The sequence below is a fragment of the Chaetodon trifascialis genome, chromosome 22 (assembly GCF_039877785.1).
Source record: "Chaetodon trifascialis isolate fChaTrf1 chromosome 22, fChaTrf1.hap1, whole genome shotgun sequence".
Taxonomy (NCBI): Eukaryota; Metazoa; Chordata; class Actinopteri; order Chaetodontiformes; family Chaetodontidae; genus Chaetodon; species Chaetodon trifascialis.
In genome coordinates, this window is record NC_092077.1 from 16862763 (window position 1) to 16883856 (window position 21094).

General features: G+C 44.8%; 1 protein-coding gene across 1 annotated transcript in view; it reads left to right on the plus strand.

Annotated features, from left to right (window-relative positions):
- Window positions 1–6978: 6978 nt before the first annotated feature.
- The window catches only part of pawr (PRKC, apoptosis, WT1, regulator), a 59410-nt gene continuing 45294 nt past the window's right edge, over window positions 6979–21094 (plus strand). Inside the window, exons 1-2 of the mRNA XM_070992560.1 lie at window positions 6979–7074; window positions 7342–8010. Coding sequence (XP_070848661.1) covers window positions 7459–8010 — 552 coding nt within the window. The 5' untranslated portion in view covers window positions 6979–7074; window positions 7342–7458. The remainder of the gene's footprint in view (window positions 7075–7341; window positions 8011–21094) is intronic.

Consider the following 21094-nt stretch of genomic DNA (forward strand, 5'->3'; position numbering starts at 1 on the left):
TGAATCAGCAGACCTTCTCAACCGCTCTGCCTCTCCAGCAACAGGAGGAAGCGTCTCTTGACAGCAAGTTTGCGTCAACAGATCATGCCGACGGTCCTCCCGGAGCCTGAAATCCCTGCCGAGGCGTTCTTCCTGCTGAAGCTGCACCGCTTCACTGCTCTGTATTATAATCCCAGATGGCAGCAGATTTGGAATTAAGTGCAGCCCAAAGTGTGCACAAAGCAGACGTAAAGCAGCAGAATGAGACAGATTCCTCGTCATTGTGGAACCAAGTTTGCAGAGAGCTCTAGTTTTCCATGTATTGGGTGCGACTTGTTCTTTAAACCCATGATGAAGCGCTCCGTTCTTTAGATTAAGCTCTGGGGATAAGCGGTCGTATCTGCTATAATTGCCCAGAGTCATGCAAAAAGCGTCTCAGCCTCTCCTGTTTTCCACTGCCTCAGCACGTGGTTAAGAAGTCTGGTTTGTGTCTGCGCTGTGACATGGACGTGCTTCCTCAACCGTCTCGAGGAGAAAGTCTTCATCAGGACTTTGAGAGAAGAAGAAAAAAAGATCTTTTAGACAGATCGTTGGCCTTAAAAAGTCGTCCCATGAAATCATAGTAACAAATGAATGCTGTTGTTTGCCTGTCTCAAAGGCGAGCTGTACCTGCATGTGTGCACTCTGATGGTAAACCTGCGTCTTTCTTCACATCTGCTGCAGATGATAAATGTTGCTCTCATCAACACTTAAGCGCGTTCAGTTGCAGGCATTTCAGCTTTGAAGCAGATTCATTCATTTTGTTTTGGCTCATCTGTGAAGTCTAAGGACTAAACATAATAAACTGTTTTATGCATGCTGTCTACAGTTGTAAATGAATCCTGCTCAGTGTTGCTAGCATAGTAGCAGCTGTGTGCAGTGCAGTGCAAATCAATCTGCAAAACATTACCACATGATGGCAAAAGTGGCAAAATATGTGGACAGACCTCGTAATGCATGCAAAGCAATGTGTCCACTTACTTTTGGCCTTTTTTTTTTTTCCAGAGGTAGTTTTTTCATGCTATTGTTTTGTCTCACTCCAACTAAAGAAGGTTTAAGGCTTTTTAGACAATTCCATCATGAAACTAGCCAGGTCCATGAAGAGGAGCCCTGACCTGAACCCCATCCAGTCAGATCTCAAAATCTAAGACAATTAGTAGTGAAGTGGAATAAAACATAAAAGAAACACCAGCAGACAAGTACTTCAGTGAAGCACCAGTACTGTGACCAGTAATAAATCTCAGCAGGAGCTTTCGAGGCCTAAAAATAATTCTCCTGATTGCTGGCTGGTGTCTTTGATTCCTGATAGCAGCTCCACCATCAGATGACGTGTTGTGCTTTTCTAGGTTGGAAATCATCCACAACAAAGGAATTAGATTCTGGCAACTGGCGTCACACACAGACACTCACACTCATCCTCTCCACTCATTTTATTTCCGCCGTGGCCTAATCTCCCTCTCCTCTCCGCCGTAAACTGCAGCAAGCCAAACAAACCTCCTCCCCAATTGCCATTTTAAACCTCCAGCACACGCTAGACTTAGACACACTGGATGAGCAAAAACCATCGGCCGGGACAAACAGCAGCGGGGTTTTTCTCCCATGGCAAACAATGACGAATCGAGGCATCCTGATGGTGTGGCGGCTCGAGTCTGTCACTGAAACAAAGACAAACGGTAGTGTGGATAAATGAAAAGAGGATACAGAGACTCACTCTTTGACTGTCACTGAACGCAGCACAGGAACATTCAGGGGGTTATGAAGGAGACTGTCGCCCTGAATGATAAATTCATCAATCAAATAGTCGGTTGACAGAGAATTAATCAACAAGTATGATCAGGAAAGTCCTTTTTGAAGGTGAAAGTGGCTCCAGGTTCCCACTTCAGCTGCTTTTCTTTGTTTTATGTGAGTGAAAATTGAACATTCACAGCCCTCGATACAGAATTAAAGTGATTGTTTGCAGCCAGATGAGGAGCCATAAGGAGAAGCTGGAGGGCAGAGGAAGTTAAGGAATAACTTAAATGATTCATATGAACAGGCAGCATAAATATGTGTGTTTATCTATCGTTATGTGTAGTGCTGACTTGCGTTTTTATCTATAATTCAATTCAATTCAATTCAATTCAATTCAATTTTATTTGTATAGCGCCAAATCACAACAGAAGTTGTCTCAGGACACTTTCCATATAGAGCTGGTACAGACCAAGCTCTTTTATCTACAAAGAAACCAACAATTGCCCCATGAGCAAGCACTTGGCGACAGTGGCGAGGAAAAACTTCCTTTTAACAGGCAGAAACCTCGAGCAGAACCAGACTCTGGGTGGGCGGCCATCTGCCTCGACCGGTTGGGTGAGAGAGGAAGAGCAAGAGAGGGAGAGTGAGACAGACAGACAGACAGAAATGCAGACAGAGAGAGAGAGAGACAGAAATGCAGACAGACAGACAGAGACAGAGACAGAGACAGAGACAGAGAGAGAGAGAGAGAGAGAGAGAGAGAGAGAGAGAGAGAGAGAGAGAGAGAGAGAGAGAGAGAGAGAGAGAGAGAGAGAGAGAGAGAGAGAGAGAGAGAGAGAGAGAGAGAGAGAGAGAGAGAGAGAGAGAGAGAGAGAGAGAGAGAGATGCAATCTTTGTAACAGTGACAGTGGATGTAATAACAGCAGTAGCAGTTGCAGTGGATGTCAGGCAGGGCCAAGGCAGGAGACGCAGCTGAAATCCACAATCCAGATTCAGCCACTGTCCATGGGAACCTGCAAGACAACAAAGCACAGAGACTCCGGGGAAGGAGCTAAGTTAGTAACACGCCGTGGTAGGACATGAGAGCGTGCGGATGGAGAGGGACAGAAGGACGGAGGAGCTCGGTGTATCTTTGGATGTCCCCCGACAGTCTAATCCTATAGCAGCATAACTAGGGGCTGGTCCAGGACAAGCCTGAGCCAGCCCTAACTATAAGCTTTATCAAAAAGGAAAGTTTTAAGCCTACTCTTAAATGTAGAGACATGAATCTATATATTTGTTAAATCCCTCCTGAAGCCGATGAAGCAGCCTCCAGGAGGACAGACTGCAGGCGTCATGCATCAACCTGCGTACGACATTGTGACATCAGTATGGTAATGATGAAGTCATTCCGCTCCATTGATCTGGGCTGCGTTGCAAAAAAAAATCATCAACTTTGAGAAGTGGTGTAGCGAAATGCATCATCTAAATGTAAATCCACTTCCAGTTTAACCGACGTGTTTCAATGCACCAGACAACAGAAAACTCTGTTGCTTTGTGCGGTTAAAGATCTGTTGACACCAGTAAAACAAGCCAGTTTTCTTAATTATGACAAGCTGAGTTGCACAAAAATGCTGATTCAGCTGCAATTGCATATAAAGATTTAGCTCAAATTTACATGATGATTTAAATTAAGCACCAGGCTCAGTCTGCTGCAGTGTGATCTGTTAGCCTTTACAGCTGAATAATGTGAATGCGACTCCTTTAAAGCTGCAGACGGTCTGATTCCTGCGCAGACTTTCACTGTTTTGCAGGAAATGTGTCACCCACAGCTCACTGTTGTCCTTCTGCTTAACTTCCTTCCTGCTGCTGACCATGACCACGCACTCACAGTCATGTACTGTACGCAGAGGAGGGTTAAACCACAGCAGGCAGAAACACTTCAAATCCACCATCATCGGGGAACGATGACAAAAGGCAGCTCCAGGATGGTGATGCCAGCAGCCGGACGTCCACCAGAACTCCAGAAGTCGTCTGCTACAGCCAGCAGCTGGCTGGCTTAGCTTATCTTAGCTTAGCTTAGCATAAAGACTGGAAACAAAGGGAATCAGCTAGCATAGCTAACAAATCCACCGCCTCTAAATCTCAATATTTAACCTTTTATATTTTGTTTATTTAATCTGTTAAATACCTCATTGTCTCCTTTACCTGCACAGCCATGACGAACATGGCTGAACGCCTGATTTCCCAGCATCCCTCTCTCCTCATCCCGCCTGCAGTGGAGGGTCTCTGCAGAACCGCTGGCCCACTCGACATCTGTGTGCAAACCCAACATCTGGGAGTCTTGGGAGAAACATTTCTAGAATACTTACTCACTCTTGGATAAACAATTTCATGGGGGAGTGAGCTCCCAGCGCAGGCGGCGCGCTCCAGAATTACCCACCTAATGGCTTTCAACTGAAACATTACTGTCAAATAAAGGAAAACGTGTGAATGCGAGAGTGGCCAGTAGGTTATGCTTGATATGAATTTCAGGTTATTCGCGACGCTCATTCAGAGGGAGCATTCAGAGAGGGTGCAGGGTAGTTTGAATACATGTAAACAGTGAATCAAACACTCATAATGGAGCCTGAGCTCTCTCGCTTTGGGAACTCGTCGCTGGAATGTTAAAGGATTTGGTTAAAGGCAGCGTTTGTGTTGGCACTGAAGGAAACTCTCAGCGACAACCTTCGTGCCCCTCGTTCTTTTCTTCCTCCTCAAGAGCAGACAGAAATATGCTAAATATGCAGCAGCAGGACCTGAGTCCATAGATCAAGGTTTATTTTTAGGAGAGGCGCCTTGCTCCCTTGCTCCACCCTAGTTTTCTCATTATCTGTGACAGGGTTGGCACATGCACAGATAATGGCCTCATGACTGGTCTTCCCCTCACCCATGTGGAGGGTGGATGTCGCATTTTTAGACCTGCAGAGCGAACAGCACGCGTCCATCCACAGCCTCTTTTCAGGGGAAAAAGTGACATATCAATAATAAACTCGCCTGAAAGTCAGTGCACCCTTGGGTGCAGTAGACTCACACAAATCTAACACCATATGGCTCACACCCTTCAGCTCAGTTAACTTATAGTGCTGTTATCCTTGCATGAAATTAGGTTTCTGACAGCACCTATAGCAGGCTTAAATCACCGCGTAAAGTAAAGTAATGGCTGCATGCACAAAGGCTGAATGTGGCTATGAATGCCGTGCAGAGTTATTAGGATGGAGCCATGCATCAGTATGCAGCAGGTTGTTAGATTACATTTCCTCTAAGCTGGCATCATTACACAGGAGAGCTGCACAAGGGATGAAACAGCGATGCTGGCTGTGCGGCTCGTTTCTAGAAAGCTCAAACACCGATGCTGGACTCCAGTCTGCTATGTGTTTTTTCCTCAGCTCAGATTTCCATTTTTCTGAGCGCTTTGGGGACTTTTCGCCGATGTTGATTTAAAAGTTGAGACTTAACGTTTGCTCCTGACCTGATACAGTTTTGTCATTTGCTGACGCCTCCAGGCTTCCTTGAATCATCAGAGAAGGTCTTCTGACAACCAACCAGTGGTGGAATAAAATTAAGCACAGTTACCTTAATGTTAAAGCCGCTTGCTGCTGTTGTTACACTTTAAATTTCCCCATACGACATGCATCATGCACAAAATATATAATGGGTGTATGAAATATGATGCAATGTTTACAGCTTTAACTACCCGGCAGCATAGAATAACATTACAGAGAAAATGTGTAATGTGTGAAGTTTTGTCATTATTTTATTTCTCTCTGTGATTTTCTCTTAAGCAAAGCTCTTTGCTTTCAAAACCTGCTGAGAAAATGACTGAAGTAGCTGAACCGTAGACTTCTGTTGTATGTGAAGGACGTCTGACTGAGGGTGTTTCTTAAAGAACTGAACGTGGACATAAAGCCGGTGCACGACTGCCTTTGCAGCCTGTAAAGACGCAGAGGTGAGCAGCAGGCTTTCAGTCACTTGTCAACCTTCCCTTCAGCTGCGCTCACTTCAGCGTGTGAGACGAGATGAACCGGGAGGCTCTCCTCCGATCAGGGCTGCCTGGATGAGTCATCCGGCGCCTGAGGGAGTCAGCCTGTGAGATCTGCGTGGGAGAGCTCGAGCGTCGTCAAACGCTCCTCTGCGGGGACGTTGCTCTCCAAATGTGCAATTATCAAAGGCCTGTTGAAGACTAGAAATCAGCGACATTGTGCTGTCTGTCTAAGTCAGAGTAGAGGAGGTGTGGAGTCTTTTAGAAACATCACTGAGGGAATAAATTTACCACTGAAGTTACTGCTGAATGGTGCGTTCAAGGTCCTCAACTTTTAAATGTCTGCAAAAAAATGTCCTTCTGGAGGTGGGAAATAGTCCAAATCAGTGTTATTCAGAGCATTTTAAAGGATTCACTCTGAAATAATATGATGTATTTCCACTTCACAGGGAATAGTGTCCTTGATAAATGTTTGATGCTGAGCAGCAACTCAACATTACATCCATTATCAGTTAATCTCTCCTTAGTTTTTATCATTCAATTATTCATTCAGTCTATAAAAGGTTCTTCAAGGATTTCAGGGACCAAAAACATGTGTCAATTTACCTCATTTTGATGTATTATTATTATTATTATTTTCTTTCTTTATTTGGACTTGCACTCTTACAAAGCTGTAAACAGTACTTCTCCCAAAGCAATAATAAAAAAATGAAAATAGAGCAAGGTGAATGACAGACTTCATTATGAGGTGAAGTAAAATATTAAAAATCTCAGTTTTTCAAGGATCAAAATTATGCTTTAATATCTATGAATATCATGAATCATCATCTTTAATTAACATACATGTTATTTTGTAATTTCTGTTTACAATTAGAAAAATGAAAGAACAAATATTACAAATTACTCTCACAGTTAATTCATTTATTGGTATTTTATTTAACTTTCTCTCTGGTCATCACTACACTGTGAAAAGTTAAAAGTAGGATAAAGCGTGATTATATATGAACAGCTGTCTTTATTGTAGTGTCACAAAAGTACCATAAATGTCTTTTAAAAAGTGCCATAAATTGGCTTAGACAAATACAGGTCCCACAGGGAATATTAAAGGACTATTACAGGCTTTTTATTTTCGGGCTGCGCTCCACAATGACTTCGGCTTCCATCGGAGATGTTCGGGTATTTTCGGGCTCGCCCGGTGTGCCGGAGGGCAGAGCGAGCGCAGCTGCTCAGAGCGCTCGCGACAACCGCCATTCATCTGAGCGGACCGAGGGCACACCTGGTCAGACCGACGAGAGCAGTTTAGCGACCGAAAGAGTTTCACACAGGTGAGTTTCTTCCGGAATTCACACTTCTGCGCCTGTTTCGTCCACTTTTGCGCACTTTGTGTGACTTTTACTGGAGAAAAAATCAGGAGAGATAACCGGAGAGTTGCAAGTTTGACGCATTTAAGCTAGCAGCAAACTTTAGGAACCTGCTATTCTTGACGTTATGTACGTACACAGCCACGACGTGGACCTGAACGACCCAGAAAAGACTATTTAAAGTTTATTTTGTCTTGGTGCTGACTTTATTTCCCCCCTACCTGTCAGCAGCACCCGGGTTAATCGCTTGAGGAATGCGGTGCCATTAGGAGCAGAGCCGAGAGCTGAAAGTTCAACTTCAACTTTAAGTTAATTTTCACCAACTTGAGGAACTTATCTAAAGGGATCATGGCCACGGGCGGGTTTAAGTCGAACGCCACGACGGACTTTTTGGAGGAATGGAAGGCGAAACGGGAGAAAATGAGAGCCAAAATGCTGGGGGACATTGCGGCAGCGACCGGGGCTCCTTTGGGTGCCGGCAACGCAAACAGCACCGGCGGCCGCCACGCCGCTCCGCCGGGCACCGAGCTCACCAACAACGGCAACCCGGACCGAAGCGCCGCCAACTGCCTCCCCGCCTCCTACTCCGTGGCTCGGTCCTCCTCCGGCACAGCTTTGAAGAGACCCGAGGAGGAAGCGCACCACCCCGCTGCACCCGCAGCCACCCCGGTGAGCAACCTGAAGAAAGCCCCGCCTCAGATGGAGAAGGCTCAGTGCGCGACGCCGGACTCCAGCTCCATGGCGTGCAACGACAGTGACAAGGAGAGCCCATCACCCAGCAAGGCGAAGGAGAAGAACAGCTCTGGTCCCAGTGCCAGGAAGGGGAAAGGACAGATCGAGAAGAGGAAGCTGAGGGAAAAGAGGAGATCCACAGGTGTTGTCAGCATACCATCCAATGAGGTGAGTCAGTCCACGATGGGTTTATTGTGATACTAATGTGGGACTTTGCACGAATCCCCTGCAGGGAAAGTACATTTTGTCTGGGCTGTCATCTCCACAGGGACGTCAGAGGACAGTGTAAGACACAGAGCAGGTATCTCAGCAGGAGGGGGGGGGGGGGGGGGGGTTGTTTATGCCCAAGGGCCCATGTTGTGGTGGAGGTGGCTGTCAAAAATACTGCCGCGACCCGGTGACAAGTGCTGTTTGCTGCATGAAAAATCCTCAGGAGTGGGATCAAGAGTAGAACTTGACTGATACCGAGTCTGTGAGGCCGATACTGATATCTGAAAGGTGAAAAAATAAACATAACACAAAACATTTCTTATAAAATCCCTTAAAATTAGTTTATAAAGAGAATAAAGACCAAAGCATCCACTCAGAGAACATGCTGCAGTTGATCAATAATGTTGCTGCAACCAGCAGTTGTTTCCATTATCTGTCAATCTGTCGGTCCTTTTTCGGTTGCAGTTGTTTAGTCTGAGTGTTGTCACAAAGGAGGGACAAATGAGCCCATTATGATGTCCTCAAGTTGCTCGTTTTGTCTTATCAGTGGTCCAAAACCCAAATGTTTTCACTTCGTAACAACATAAAACAGAGAAAAGCAGTAAATCCTCACATTTGGGAAGCAGAAACTAGTGAGTATTTGTCTTATTTCACCTGATAAATGACTAAAACTGAGCGTTGAGCTGATCTTTGAAATGATCAATGGACTAATTTTTGAACTCTAACCAAGTGTCAAATTTAGCAAACGTGACTGTAAATTACAAACAGTAAACTTAATTGGAAACACAAGACAAGTCTAAAAATGACTTGTTATTTTGGTCAGACTGTATTCTGGAAGAAAATAAGTGGGTATGCTCTTAAATACTTGTGGCCACGGGTGATTATGGTCCGTATACTTATCAGTCATGGCTTCCACAGCCAGCGTGCGTCCATGTAAAGTCAAATAAATGACATAAAACAGCAGGAAGCTTCGTCTCCCATAATGCAGTCAACCAGCTTTCTATTAAATGTCCAAATATAGAGGGATGCAGAGGGCGACCTTTGGTGCAAGGTGACAGATTATGAGTGAAATCTTGGTGCCTTAAGTGTGTTGTTTTTACATTTTAGTGTTATATTTGATCTGATCTGAGCCTTTTTTTTCTCTCTTTTATAACCTTACACATTTTATGTTTCTTGGCCGGCTCATCCTGGGACCAGGTTGGAGAAATGTTCTTGCTTCGACACATCCATAAATAATTCAAATGGAGCTAGAGGAGCACTTGTTTTCCAAAAGCCTCCAAATTCCTCCCGTACATGTGTCTGGTTTAATCGAGCCTCTGATGCGAGAGAAATGTAAGCAGCTCTCAGAGAGCGAGGGCTTGTGGGCTGCTGGTGGTGGTGGTGGTGGAGGTGTGTGTGAAAGCGGTGTTGGGGCGTTCGTTGTTATTGAACTGAAATCATGTCACACTCGTCCTAATTCCTGTGGTTTGGACACATGCAGGAACTCTGGTGTGAGGCTCTGCCAGCCAGCAAGCTCTGCCGGCCAGCGCGGTGATTATGTCTTCAAAACACTCAGATTGTACAAAAAAACCCTGTTTTTATTAAGGTGGTGGTGCTGGTTCCCGTACCCTCGTCTCTCACTCGATAGCCACCCTGAGCTCGCTGCCCCCGGGCCAGCACAACTTGGAGTTTGACCAGTTTGTCGGTTGCCGCTCCACATCCTGTTATTAGGTGCTCAGCAGTGCCGAGCAAAGCCGTTTGAAAGCTGGTCACATGCCAGGCTGTAATACTGGGCTTCAGCGCTCCGGGCTGTGCCAGATATGTTAGATCGGGCCCATAGGCAGCTGATTATGTAGTAAAAGAGGGCGAGCAGGCTGTTACTGGGGGAGCTGGGAGGTAATCTGATGAAGTGGTGGGCTGATTTGTTTCAGCGAGGCGGGAAGGAAGAACTGGAAGTGTCAGACTCTTGGAGTGTCCCGACTGTGTCTTTGCACGTGTAAACGTTTCAGAAACCTGGATTAGCCCTTAATCTGGTGACGAGAAACCTCAAACGTGCTTGTTGGAATCCTCTGATTGATGGGTGGAGTTTTCTGATCGCTAACTGCCATGTGAGCAGGTGCCTTATCAGTTTGAGTTACGTAATAGAATAAAAAAATGTGCTGAAGAGAAAGTGAAAGTCTGACAGCGGTAAACAGACCGGATCCCAGATACAAGATGTAACCAGACAACAAGTTTAATTTTGACCCGTCATCACCTTACTTATGTAATTAACGTTAATTAGCGGCAGCGACCTGCAGCTGGCGACTCGTTGTAATGGGCCACAGCAGCAGTTAGTGGTGGCTAAAAATGAAAAGCTGCTACCTTCGTACACCGCTCTTTGTTAATGAGAAAGAGAGTTACCGATGCTTTTAATTATAAAATACGTTTTATTCTGTTTGACGCAGTGGAGTCCTGACAGCCAGAAACTAAACTGAGTTCATCGTCAACTGCTGAGATGACTGAATCAGTGCGGAAAAGAGTTGATGTGATGATTTAGCCTTTAAAATGTCAGAATATGATGAAAAATGACACTTTTTCAAAGCCCATGAAGATGTTTTCAAATTGCTTGTTTTTCTCTGAGAGTCCAAAATGTACATTATGGGTGGATTAGATGGATTATGAGGGTATGGGGCCCCGGGCGCAGGTGTCTTAAAGACCCCCGACACACACACCGGAAATGTTATTTGCCATATCTTACAGAGGAATAGGGACCCCTTGGGCCCCTGGACCCCCTGGATGAACAAGCAGTTTGACTGTGTGACATTTTCCACTGTTTGGACATTGTGTCGATCATATGATTAATGGATTAATCAAGAAAATAATCATCAGATTTATCAATGGTGAGAATAATTGTTAGTCGCAGCCCTAAAATATTCACAAATATGTGGCGTTTTGTCAAATAAATGACTGTTAAATCGACTTAACAGTTCAATTAATTAATTTCTAAGATAAAGAAAATAATGTGACGCTGTTTATTGAATTAATTCAGTCTTTTTCTGACACACTTTATCTTCACAGACGACATATTCAGCTCAGAGACACTCAATAACAAGTTTTCTAATCCCACGATAGTAATGGAAGTTTTATCTCTCAGATCACAGGAAACTTTGGAAATCAGAGGGAAACATAAAAATGCTCCAACTGACTAATATTCATTCATTTTGTAAAAAGTTTCCCTTTCTCCTCCTGTTGCATGAAGAGGACCAAACTATGCAAATGAAGACTCGCTCACACAAATTCCCTTTGTCATGTGAATATGAGTGGACAGGTGTGAATAGAGATGCCTGGGATTATCTCCCCGCTCGTTCTGGGCGGCACAATAGCTGTTGAGCGGGATTTGAGAGCATCAGGGGAACTCAATCTTATGCCTGTTGAGGCTATAATGGCCTGATAAAAGCTCCGTGCTTCGCTGGAGAAAAGACGTCCCTGCACAGCATCAATCACCTCCCGAGCTACAGGAAGGTGTCTCCTTTCTCTCACCCCGCTCGCTGCCTCGGACTGGAGGGCATTGTTGCCGATGCTGACCTTTGACCTGCTCACAACGTTGCTTATGCAACAGAGGAATGTGGAAGCGAGCGAGCAGAGAGGTCGAGCATCTCTGTGAGGTTTGGGTTCTCGCGTCTGGAGAGGCTGTGACGTGAGCGAGCTTCCCGTCTGACAGCGTGCAGTCTGAGGGTGATTCATGCCGCTCATTGTGCAGCTTTTTACGGCCTCGCTGAGTTATGAGGCTGCGGTCAGGCTCTCCAGGCGGGGAGTGTGAGTTTTGCTTCATGTGCAGGGCTGGATGTGCCCAGCGGAGGCTACCGCTCCGACGGCCCCTCGCGGCTATCTGTCTGCAGAGTCACTGAAGAGGTCAACAGGTTTAACATGCGATACTGTGCCGAGCGCTCGGGCAGTTAACACTCCGGTGAGACGAGGACACGGCAGACAAGAGGGGTCCTGGTTTAAGCTGGCCCTTTGGAAATCCAGTGTTTTATACAAACACATCTTGACCTCTTCAACAGCAATGGCAGCTGATGGGAGAGCGCAGCCCTTACAAACCCTTGAGCCTTGAGTCACTCGCTGTAAACACAACACACTGCAGCTTTAATACACAATGTGACACCATCACAAGGCGTGAACAATAATGTTTTTAACAGCCTTAAAGCTGCTTAAGGGAGCAATAAGAAGGAGGAAGTGAAGTTTTAGAAGTCTTTTACAAATAAGACCGTTTGAAAATCATACGAGCTCAGTTTTAATGTGGAGATTAAACAAACACTTTGCTGTTTTTCAGGGAAATGCATGTAAATGTGTGTGCCGAGGCTCAAGTGAGGCTCTCTGTGCTGAGTTTTGGCATCAGCTCTTTCCTCTGCTCTCTTAAAAACTGCCTGCACTGACATTAATCAGCAAATGCCTTAAATTCAAACACCCCTGCCTTTGTTTGTGCCCAAATTAGTTTCCGCTCCATTTTATTCTGCGGTGGAGTTCAGTGAAGGGTGAAGTTGAACTGTATGTTTGGATGAGGGCCACGCTGAGAGCCGAGTTTGGGCGACGTGAGGTCCAGTTTTACCCCAGCGCAGCTGCAGAGGGTGCGTGGTTCGACGCTGGTTTAATGAAATAGATGCTAATGTGTGTGTTTTCGTTGCCTCTTCGACAAGAGCAACCACAAATTTGTTAGAAATTAACGTGTTCTGCTGCTGCTTCTCAAGCCTCCACAGTAATTTCTGAATAGATTACCAACATATTTACTCTTTTGCCTCATTAGTCCACATGTTGAAACGTGAGTGTGTGTTTGTTCGACAGTGCAGCTGCATAAAGTTACACTCCTAAATCCTTACAGCTGTTTGCTTATCAAATATAAATAGGCTCACAATTCACAGGTGTGCAGAAGAATGCAAGAATGTTAATTTGCATAGCGTGGAGCGTGTTTCACTTGCTGTTAAAACCTTCTCCAAACAAGGGCACATCATCACAGTAAATACCACAGGGATTTAATCATGGGCTTAGGTAAGCAAGGAGCTATTTAGGCAGGGTGCTTTGTTTCCTTCATTTCACTTGTTAGTTGAACAACAGCAGTGCTGAACTCTTTAATTAAAACACGTTCTTCTCCAGGTGAAACTTCCCAAGCCAGAAGCACCAGTTATGGTTGACTTACGCCTCTGCCATGAAGTCGTTACCAGCTCGGCCCTTCTCCGCACTGGACCGGGGGTGTCTCAGCACTTCATAAAACACGCAGCGCCCTCGTAACGGGCTGCGGCACGAGGTTGTGTTCAGTTTGTAGGAATGTTACGTAAACTTGAGTTCCCATTAAAGTGACCCCCTGACTAGGTGAGCGACCATTGTGCTGTCAGATGGCATCAGATCACTGGATTAAGGCTGTGAGAAGGAAATGTTAGAGTCTGCCACCAGTGAAACAGCTCACCACCTCGCTCCATCCTCGTGTAGGTCAGGAAATGGAGCCTCAGGACTCAGGTATTAGACACATCCAAAGTCAGAACATCTGATCGTGGCACTTCATCCTTTCTCTTTGATATTTGCTGTTGGAGTTTTGCTTGTTATTTGCACAGAGTTCAAAGTCTCTTTTATCCAGGTCGCTACTCTTGAGTTATGGCTGTTAAGAGACTTTTGGTGGAGCAGACTGTAGATGATTACTGAAGAACAAGAACACACAGTCATGATAAACCTGCACGGCCCCTCGAGCGCTAACGTCTAATGCACACATCTCGTGAATGAGACGTGATCTCAGCGAGTCTTATCCCACATCTCTTGTTGACTGAAGGTAATATAGTCGACTTCAGCTGCTGGTGAAGGCCCTGAGTCATTTCTCACCTCCCTGCTACTGCTTGAGTGACACGATGACGGCTAATCTTTAACTGCTGAGTGTGTACATACCCGACACACACAAGTTTGGCTTCAATTAAGCATTGTATTGCATTGGTGTCAACTCTAAGCTCTAAAATAAGCCCCTAAATAGAGCAGAAATGATTGATCCTGTGGAATTTGCATCAGTCAGATGTTGTAAAGGCTGTGCTGAATGATCTGGTTAAACTCACTGTGCAGCATAACCCATGTAAATATTTAACCAAATTCACTTTGACTGTTTTCTCTGCAGGCGCAAAGCAATGTCAGGGCGAATAGTCTCGTCTCTGTCTGACCCTGGATTCAGGTCATTGTCTGAAAGTTCAAACTATCTTCACTGTTTACACCTTTTATAGAAGTTCATTTAAACATTTTTTAGAGCCTCTGTCATAATTTCTCCTTCATCGCGTCTTCATTACCGGCGTTCACGCTGAGAACATTAATGTGTGCTGTGGTAACTGACACGCAGCTCATAGAAATTTACTGTTTGGGATTTTAATCCTAATAGTTTATGGAGGCATGCGAAGATAAGCGATAATCAGTTTCATGCTTCTGCTTTTGGGAAATAAATCCCCCCCCCCCCCGTGTGGTTGTTGGGGAACTTTGTACTTAGCTGCCGGGCGTCTTGCTCGTTTGATGGCACGCAAACACACACTGCGGGGGGTGTGAAGCAAGAGAGTCGTGGATTAGAGGAGTGTGTGAGTGCATGTTGTGATTTTGTGCGTCTGTAATGTGTAACCTATTTGCCGGACATTCCTGTGTGTTTGCTGACGACTGTGGGGAATTTGTGAGTCAGCCCTAATCAGGCCACTCTGCGTGATTAGGCATTTGGGAGCCGGTCTGTTTGTGTTCATTAAAGTAGAATTACTCGGAGACCCCAGTCTCATGTTTCCCATTCTATTCTATTTTAAATTCTGGGACACTTTTGGTATTCCCGTTTCTCACTCCTCCAAACAGCGTCATCTGAGCTCTGCAGATTCAGAGGTTTTTACACTGATCTTTTAAAGCGAGACTTCAGAAACAACTTAATCTTCCTCCTCCCTATGACATGAGAAAGTTTGTTGATTGTTCGGCTTGTGTATACTTGTGTTACTGTCACACTACTGTTCAGCACTTTTAAGATGTTTTCAGCTTGGGAAACAAAGGCAGAGTCAGCACTCCTGTGTCCTGTAACTGCCTCTTCTGACCACAGTGGCCACTGTTCTGGAAAAAGTTACATAGTTATACTTTAAGAACTAAAAAAAAGCAACAATACAAGTTAAAAAACAAAGTATCAAAATGAAAAATGGCCCCATTCAGGCTGTTAAACTGTTAATTATTATTCATGCTTGTTTTAGGAGTATTTTAATGCAATGCCAGGTTCAGACGACACAATATTTTTGTCTGTTTCGATGATCGCTGTGTCAGGTTAGGCAATTACAGACCCGACATCTGCCGGATCGCGCTGTAATCGTGTAGTCTGAACCCTGCATAAGGTTTTCCAGGTGGTGCCTTGATCCTCGCATTTTCTGAGCACATCATAGTTTTTGTCTGTAAAATGTTTTTTTTCTGCAAAGTTACTGCAGTTGATAGAAATGCTAACCTAACCTTGTCTGCAGAGGCACACAGTGTGACACTTGATTTGAACTCTTGATTAAAAATCAGAATAGGAGCAGGTGAAATGTTCCCTTTGTTGCAGTAAACCAGCGACAAGATCTGTCATCTATCTAAATTGCATAAAAATAGGACCACTGGTAATGTTTCATCTTCATATTTGACTTTCAATTACAGCTTCACGACTAAGCCAGTCAGGATATTTAACGTCAGTTCAGTGTTGACTTTTCCCAGCTGGGACTTAAGGTGTGTGAACAGGTAAAACGAATAACAGCAAACACAGACACACTGTAAAATAGATCATACAGTCATCAAATATCCAGCTGCTAACCATTACAGAGTAAATCTAGACAACATGCGGGTCAATCAGTCCATCCTTCAGAGAGGAATTGATTCCAGTATTCTCATCTGTTGCTTTGCACTTGAGGAATACTGTTGTGATACTGATGCCAAAATGCATCTCACTGTAGTTTCATTCAAATTGTGCCTGAAATATCACGAAACATTTGGACGATCCGTTCCCTCAGAATCAGACCAGCGATGCCTGAGGTTTCATGTTTGACGCAGCCACAGTCCTCTGCTCACTCTGCCGTTTTATACATGAGGGACAATAAGCCTCAGTTGCATTTGTATGAGTGAATGCACACCAACAGACTGATTTTGTCTGCAGTCTAGCAGGTTTCACGCACCGCCTCTGTGCTTTATGTCACAGTGGATCTCGCTCTAACTGATTTCTCCTGATAAGCATCAAAGTTTATCTGACGAGCTGGTTTAACATGCGTAACCCAACCTGCACTTGAGGGAAGAGGAGCAAACATAATTTCCTCCTGTTTCGGTCGAGAGGGAAAGTGAAAGAGTCAGACGGAGGAATGTTGGCCAAGCAGGATGATGTTTTTGAGTCTGGCCGGTGTTTTGTTTGGCGATTTTGCTTCTCATTTCTTACCGACGCGGAGGACAAACTTAATTTTCACAAACGGAGCTGCAAGAAAAAAAGATTCAATCCTGAACTTCAGTGGTGCTCTTGGCATGTGTTGCCCTTGAACGAAAACAAATACGATTTATTAGAACAAGACATATGAGGATTTATGTGGTAATTGAGGCCGAAGTGAAAATATTTTCAACACCAGCAGATTGATTTAGTTTTCTGCTTGAGACAGACTTAATATTGGATAGATGTGGAGGATTTTCCCCCCATGGCTGTTTGAGAAATTGCACTTAGGCCACAGAAAGTCGCACTTCAAAAGGACACAGTATTGAAAACACAGCTCAGAGAAACAGCCCAGGAATGCAGTTGAACCCTCGAAATCGAATAAATATGTGGCTCTAAACTGCCAAACGCACGAAGCCTTGATCTTTAAGCCTTTCTTCCCCACAAAGGAGCCTGAAACCTGCTTAAGTTGAGGGAAGGGCTACCGATCATCAAGCTCATGCCTCGAAGCTTCAGCGTCTTTGTGTCCATGTACTCGTGCACGTGTGTGTTGTGTTTACCAAGGCCATGTACCACTTGGACATGCAACCCTGGAGGAAGTGATTTTATACTGCACCTCCCACAAAATGCCTCATTTTCTCTTTCTAGCTCTCTTGCTGGACTTGGGACGACTACATTGGCACTTTGTTTTTGTATACACGAGCATGTAGATGTGCGTTTACGTTCATTTCCATTTCTGTCATTTTCAGTCCAGCTTTCTTCATACTGACAAGGGCAAATGTACATTTCAGCTCACAATACTGGACAAGACAGAATAAGCTCGGAAACAGAGCAGACAGCTGCCAGAACCGATAATCCACTCCTCTGTGATATGCAAATCTGTAAGTCACAAACGTCACAATCAATATTAATGCTTGCTCTCAATATCTGATATCTCAGGCGGAGTTTATTGCAGACAATTCAGATTTGGATGGCAGTAAAAGTGTAATTAGTTGTGTGATATGTGTGCTATTATAGCCACACCTAAGTTTGAGAAGGAGCCATTGTTACAGTTGCGGTGATGCTATGGTTGCACTGGTTCTCCCATGAAACCGCTGAGCGCTCCATAACGGCTGCTTCCTGTACGTCGGTGTTGAAGTTTACTACCTATAATCTGTTAGCGTTATTAGTAATTGATTGATCATGTCATGCCTTTGCTTTGTGGTTTTTAGTCAAATCAGCCCATCATAATGTCAGGAAAATTACCTCAGTGTGTTTATATGACTGTATATTTAAAAGCAGTCAAATAAAAGCCAAGAAAGCGTCGAGCAGACGGATATTACATTGTGGGATTAAACGCTAACATAAGGCAGCACGTCCTGGACACCACCTGCGTTTTCATCTGCATTTTATTGTATTACTTCATTTATATGGACAAAACCTGACAACCGTTAAATGTGCCGTGAAGTCTGAGGGTAATATATTCTGTCGGAGCTTTTCTGCTTCCAGCATGTGGTGAGAAACACCTGACGTTAAACCTGTTGTACTCGCTCCGTCCAGTCGTTATCATGATTTTGCACGACATCTAGCCAGCAGCCAAACTGAGCGCAAGATGGTTGGATTGCAGAGATAAAACACAAAAATCTGAACTGAATAAGTGGAAACTCAGAGAGTTCAGTGCGGACACAAATAGATTGGTTGTTAAGTGCCTGGAGTCGTGATTAACTGCCCTCTATAGCAGCGAGGACGTGACTTATAGCCACAGTTACATTATGATGCCATGGGACTGATATCTGGTGACCTTATGTTACAGTGCGATATGACGATGTTGAGTAAACATGGTGGTATAGCAACAAGGATAAACACAACAATAGCCAAGCTGTCAGCCTTGACATCGTCGGCACACCCTGTTAGCGCACACACATACACAACAGCACAGATAGATGGATGGAAAAAGGTGTTTGAGGGTGTTCACATCCACGTCGGGTCAGCAGTGAAACTCTTTTTATTGGTGCTCTTGACTGGCTAAGACAGTCAGCTGACCTCAATTCAGCTGCTCATGTGTTTCACAAGAGTTCTAAAGCACTGAAAGCTGGCGTCACATGAGATTTATAATCGTGTTCATCATGATGTGAATGTTACCACCCTGAATGTCAGCGTTTTAACCTCATCGTCATTGTATGCTGCAGTACAGCGTCAACACAACGACGCCCAGACAAACACTGACCAGAACAATGCCACACATAGCGAAGATCCTGTTTTGTCTCCTCGACACGTGACTGATGCCAGATCATCAGACGTTTTTGTCTTTGAACAAGTCTTGTCTGACTCATTTGGACCTTTGTTGTGGGTTTCTTTCCGTATTGCTGCAGGTATTGTTTTATTGACCTACCTGATCTGTGTTCACTTCGCCTTGTTAATTAGGTCGCTGGTTATTGACTCAGAACGCCTGCGACGCTGAAGGCATCCCATGTCCAAACAGACTGTCGGGTTTAGGCATGCAGACAGACAGGCTGATAATAAATTATAATACTGCATCTGACAATATCCATTCCCACTATTATACAGCTGTCTGTATACACCTCTGCCCTTAGACTGATGTCTTCTGACCGCAGTAAATTAACGTAAAGTACGTTTCATGATCACAAAGGAAGGTCAAGGCACAGAGCTGCAGCTACGCTTTGATTCATGTTTACTCTGATCTCTGACCTTCACACCTCTCCTTTCTGCTCTTATCATGCTGATTATTAGTTGCGATGATTTGAGGCTCGTAGATGTTCAGCTGTTGGAAAAACACAAAAATGCCAGCCTTTACCTTTTAAGGTGCTGTATCTGAACTGCGCCACAGGACGTAAACAATTCTGCTTTCGCTTTCTGGTAACTGAGGAGAGATGCAACAAACATGAGCTCGCAGGCCTGAACGTCTGATTGTGAGACTTTCAGTGATGTTTGTTTCCTCAGGGGTCCGTCCACTCACCGCTTTAATTTAGCGTCTTCCATGCTTTGAGCTGTACTTCGTCTACTGGGCTGATCACAGCAGTGGGATTTTCCAGACCTCAGGGCCACATTCCTTTTTATTTCTTCTCTGACTACTTCCCCGATATCTTCCCTCACTTGATAGTAAAACCTTGCGTTATTAATGCTGCAGCTAGTTTGGTTTTTACCTTTTGCTGTCTGGCCACAAAAATGCGTCCAAAGCCGTGAGTGAAGGTTGAATAGACCGGCGTAGAGGCGTATCAGTCATGCCTTCATGTTCAGAGAAAGAGAAGCGCGGCGGTAATTTTTAGCATAGCCGTGTCTCGTAGCCCTCTCTCCTCTGTGGGTATTAACCTTTGCCTGTGGCGCTGTCGGCCTCCTGAAAGATTCATAGCCAATGAAACTCCTCAGTTCAGCGTGACAGATTGGATTTTCATCACAAGCCGCCCGGGTTGATTGTATGCTTTTCTTCCTACTGTATGTCATGAATCCCCCTTTTCACCACCAGGTCCTTATTTGTCTTCTTTGTTGCTTCTCCTCGCTCTTTGGCCTGTGGACGTACATGCTTTATTTTCCTTTGTCCTCCTCTGATTCTCATAAAAATCCTGCCGTCCTCAGCTATGTCCTCAAACATCTCATTAGTAAATCAGTCCTCGAGCCTTCATGCATCCACAGTCATTTGTTTGCAATTTCAGGCTTCAAGCTCATAAGTAAACATGAGGTATAGCCGTGTCTGTGCCCTCTGTGCCCTCTCCTCTCTCTTTCTCCTCAGCTCTATATTTCCTCCTTCCTCCCCCTCTTCGCCGTTGGTCCGGCAGCCAGACGTGGAGCTGTCCAGGCCAGGATGAATGGCCCAGTGTCACCAGCTCTATCTGTCCACGGGGCTGGATTTATCGTCCTCGCTTCAGCCTGAAAGGTCACACAATCAAGTGCAAACAGTCGTCGGCCCACCTTTATCTAGGGGACGGGGAGAGTGTTGCACGGCCCCCTGGGAATTCTTTTGAGACGTTGCTGAATGTAAACAGGAGTGCAACAACCTCATGACGGTCACAGTGGACTTTCAAGTCGCACTAGGCGTGATGTTTACATCCGGGTACACCTGCTTTAATCACAGAGCGGAGCTGCAGTATGTAGCATCACCAAGCTGAGGCACAAAATTGGGCCTGTTGAGTCTCTTCAGGGTATTTTGGGCGATTTTTGTGGTTTAAAAAAAGTTGTGTGCCGCTATCTGAGAAGTTGAACTTCTCTTTAACCTTTTTTCATTGATTGAGGCTGAAAAGTAACACGAATGGTTCAGTTTTGGTAACCTAAAAATATCAGTTTGAGCGGTTTGGTCGCAGCCTCGGGGTAAAGGCTGCCTGAGAGGGAAAGTTTTTGGGAAAGCCCTGACCTCTGAAGGAAGTTTGTTTTTGGAGATTGGGGCTTGATTTTTGTTTGACTTGGGCTCAAACAAAAGTAGTACTGACTCAGATTATTTTCATGTGGAAATAATTTCTTCCAGTTTGCCGTTTTCTACAGTAATTGAGTGAATTCTGTCTCCTGAGCAGCAGCATCTTCTGGTCGCTCTTTGGTCTGAAGCATCACAGTTAATCATGAGTGCTGAGCGTGTTTCTTTCTGTTGACGAGTGAAGGTCACTTCCATTTGAGGTTTTCATTGTTTGATTGTCCATTGGCAAGTAGGCAGTTTGGTAATACCCTTTTGCTGGTTAT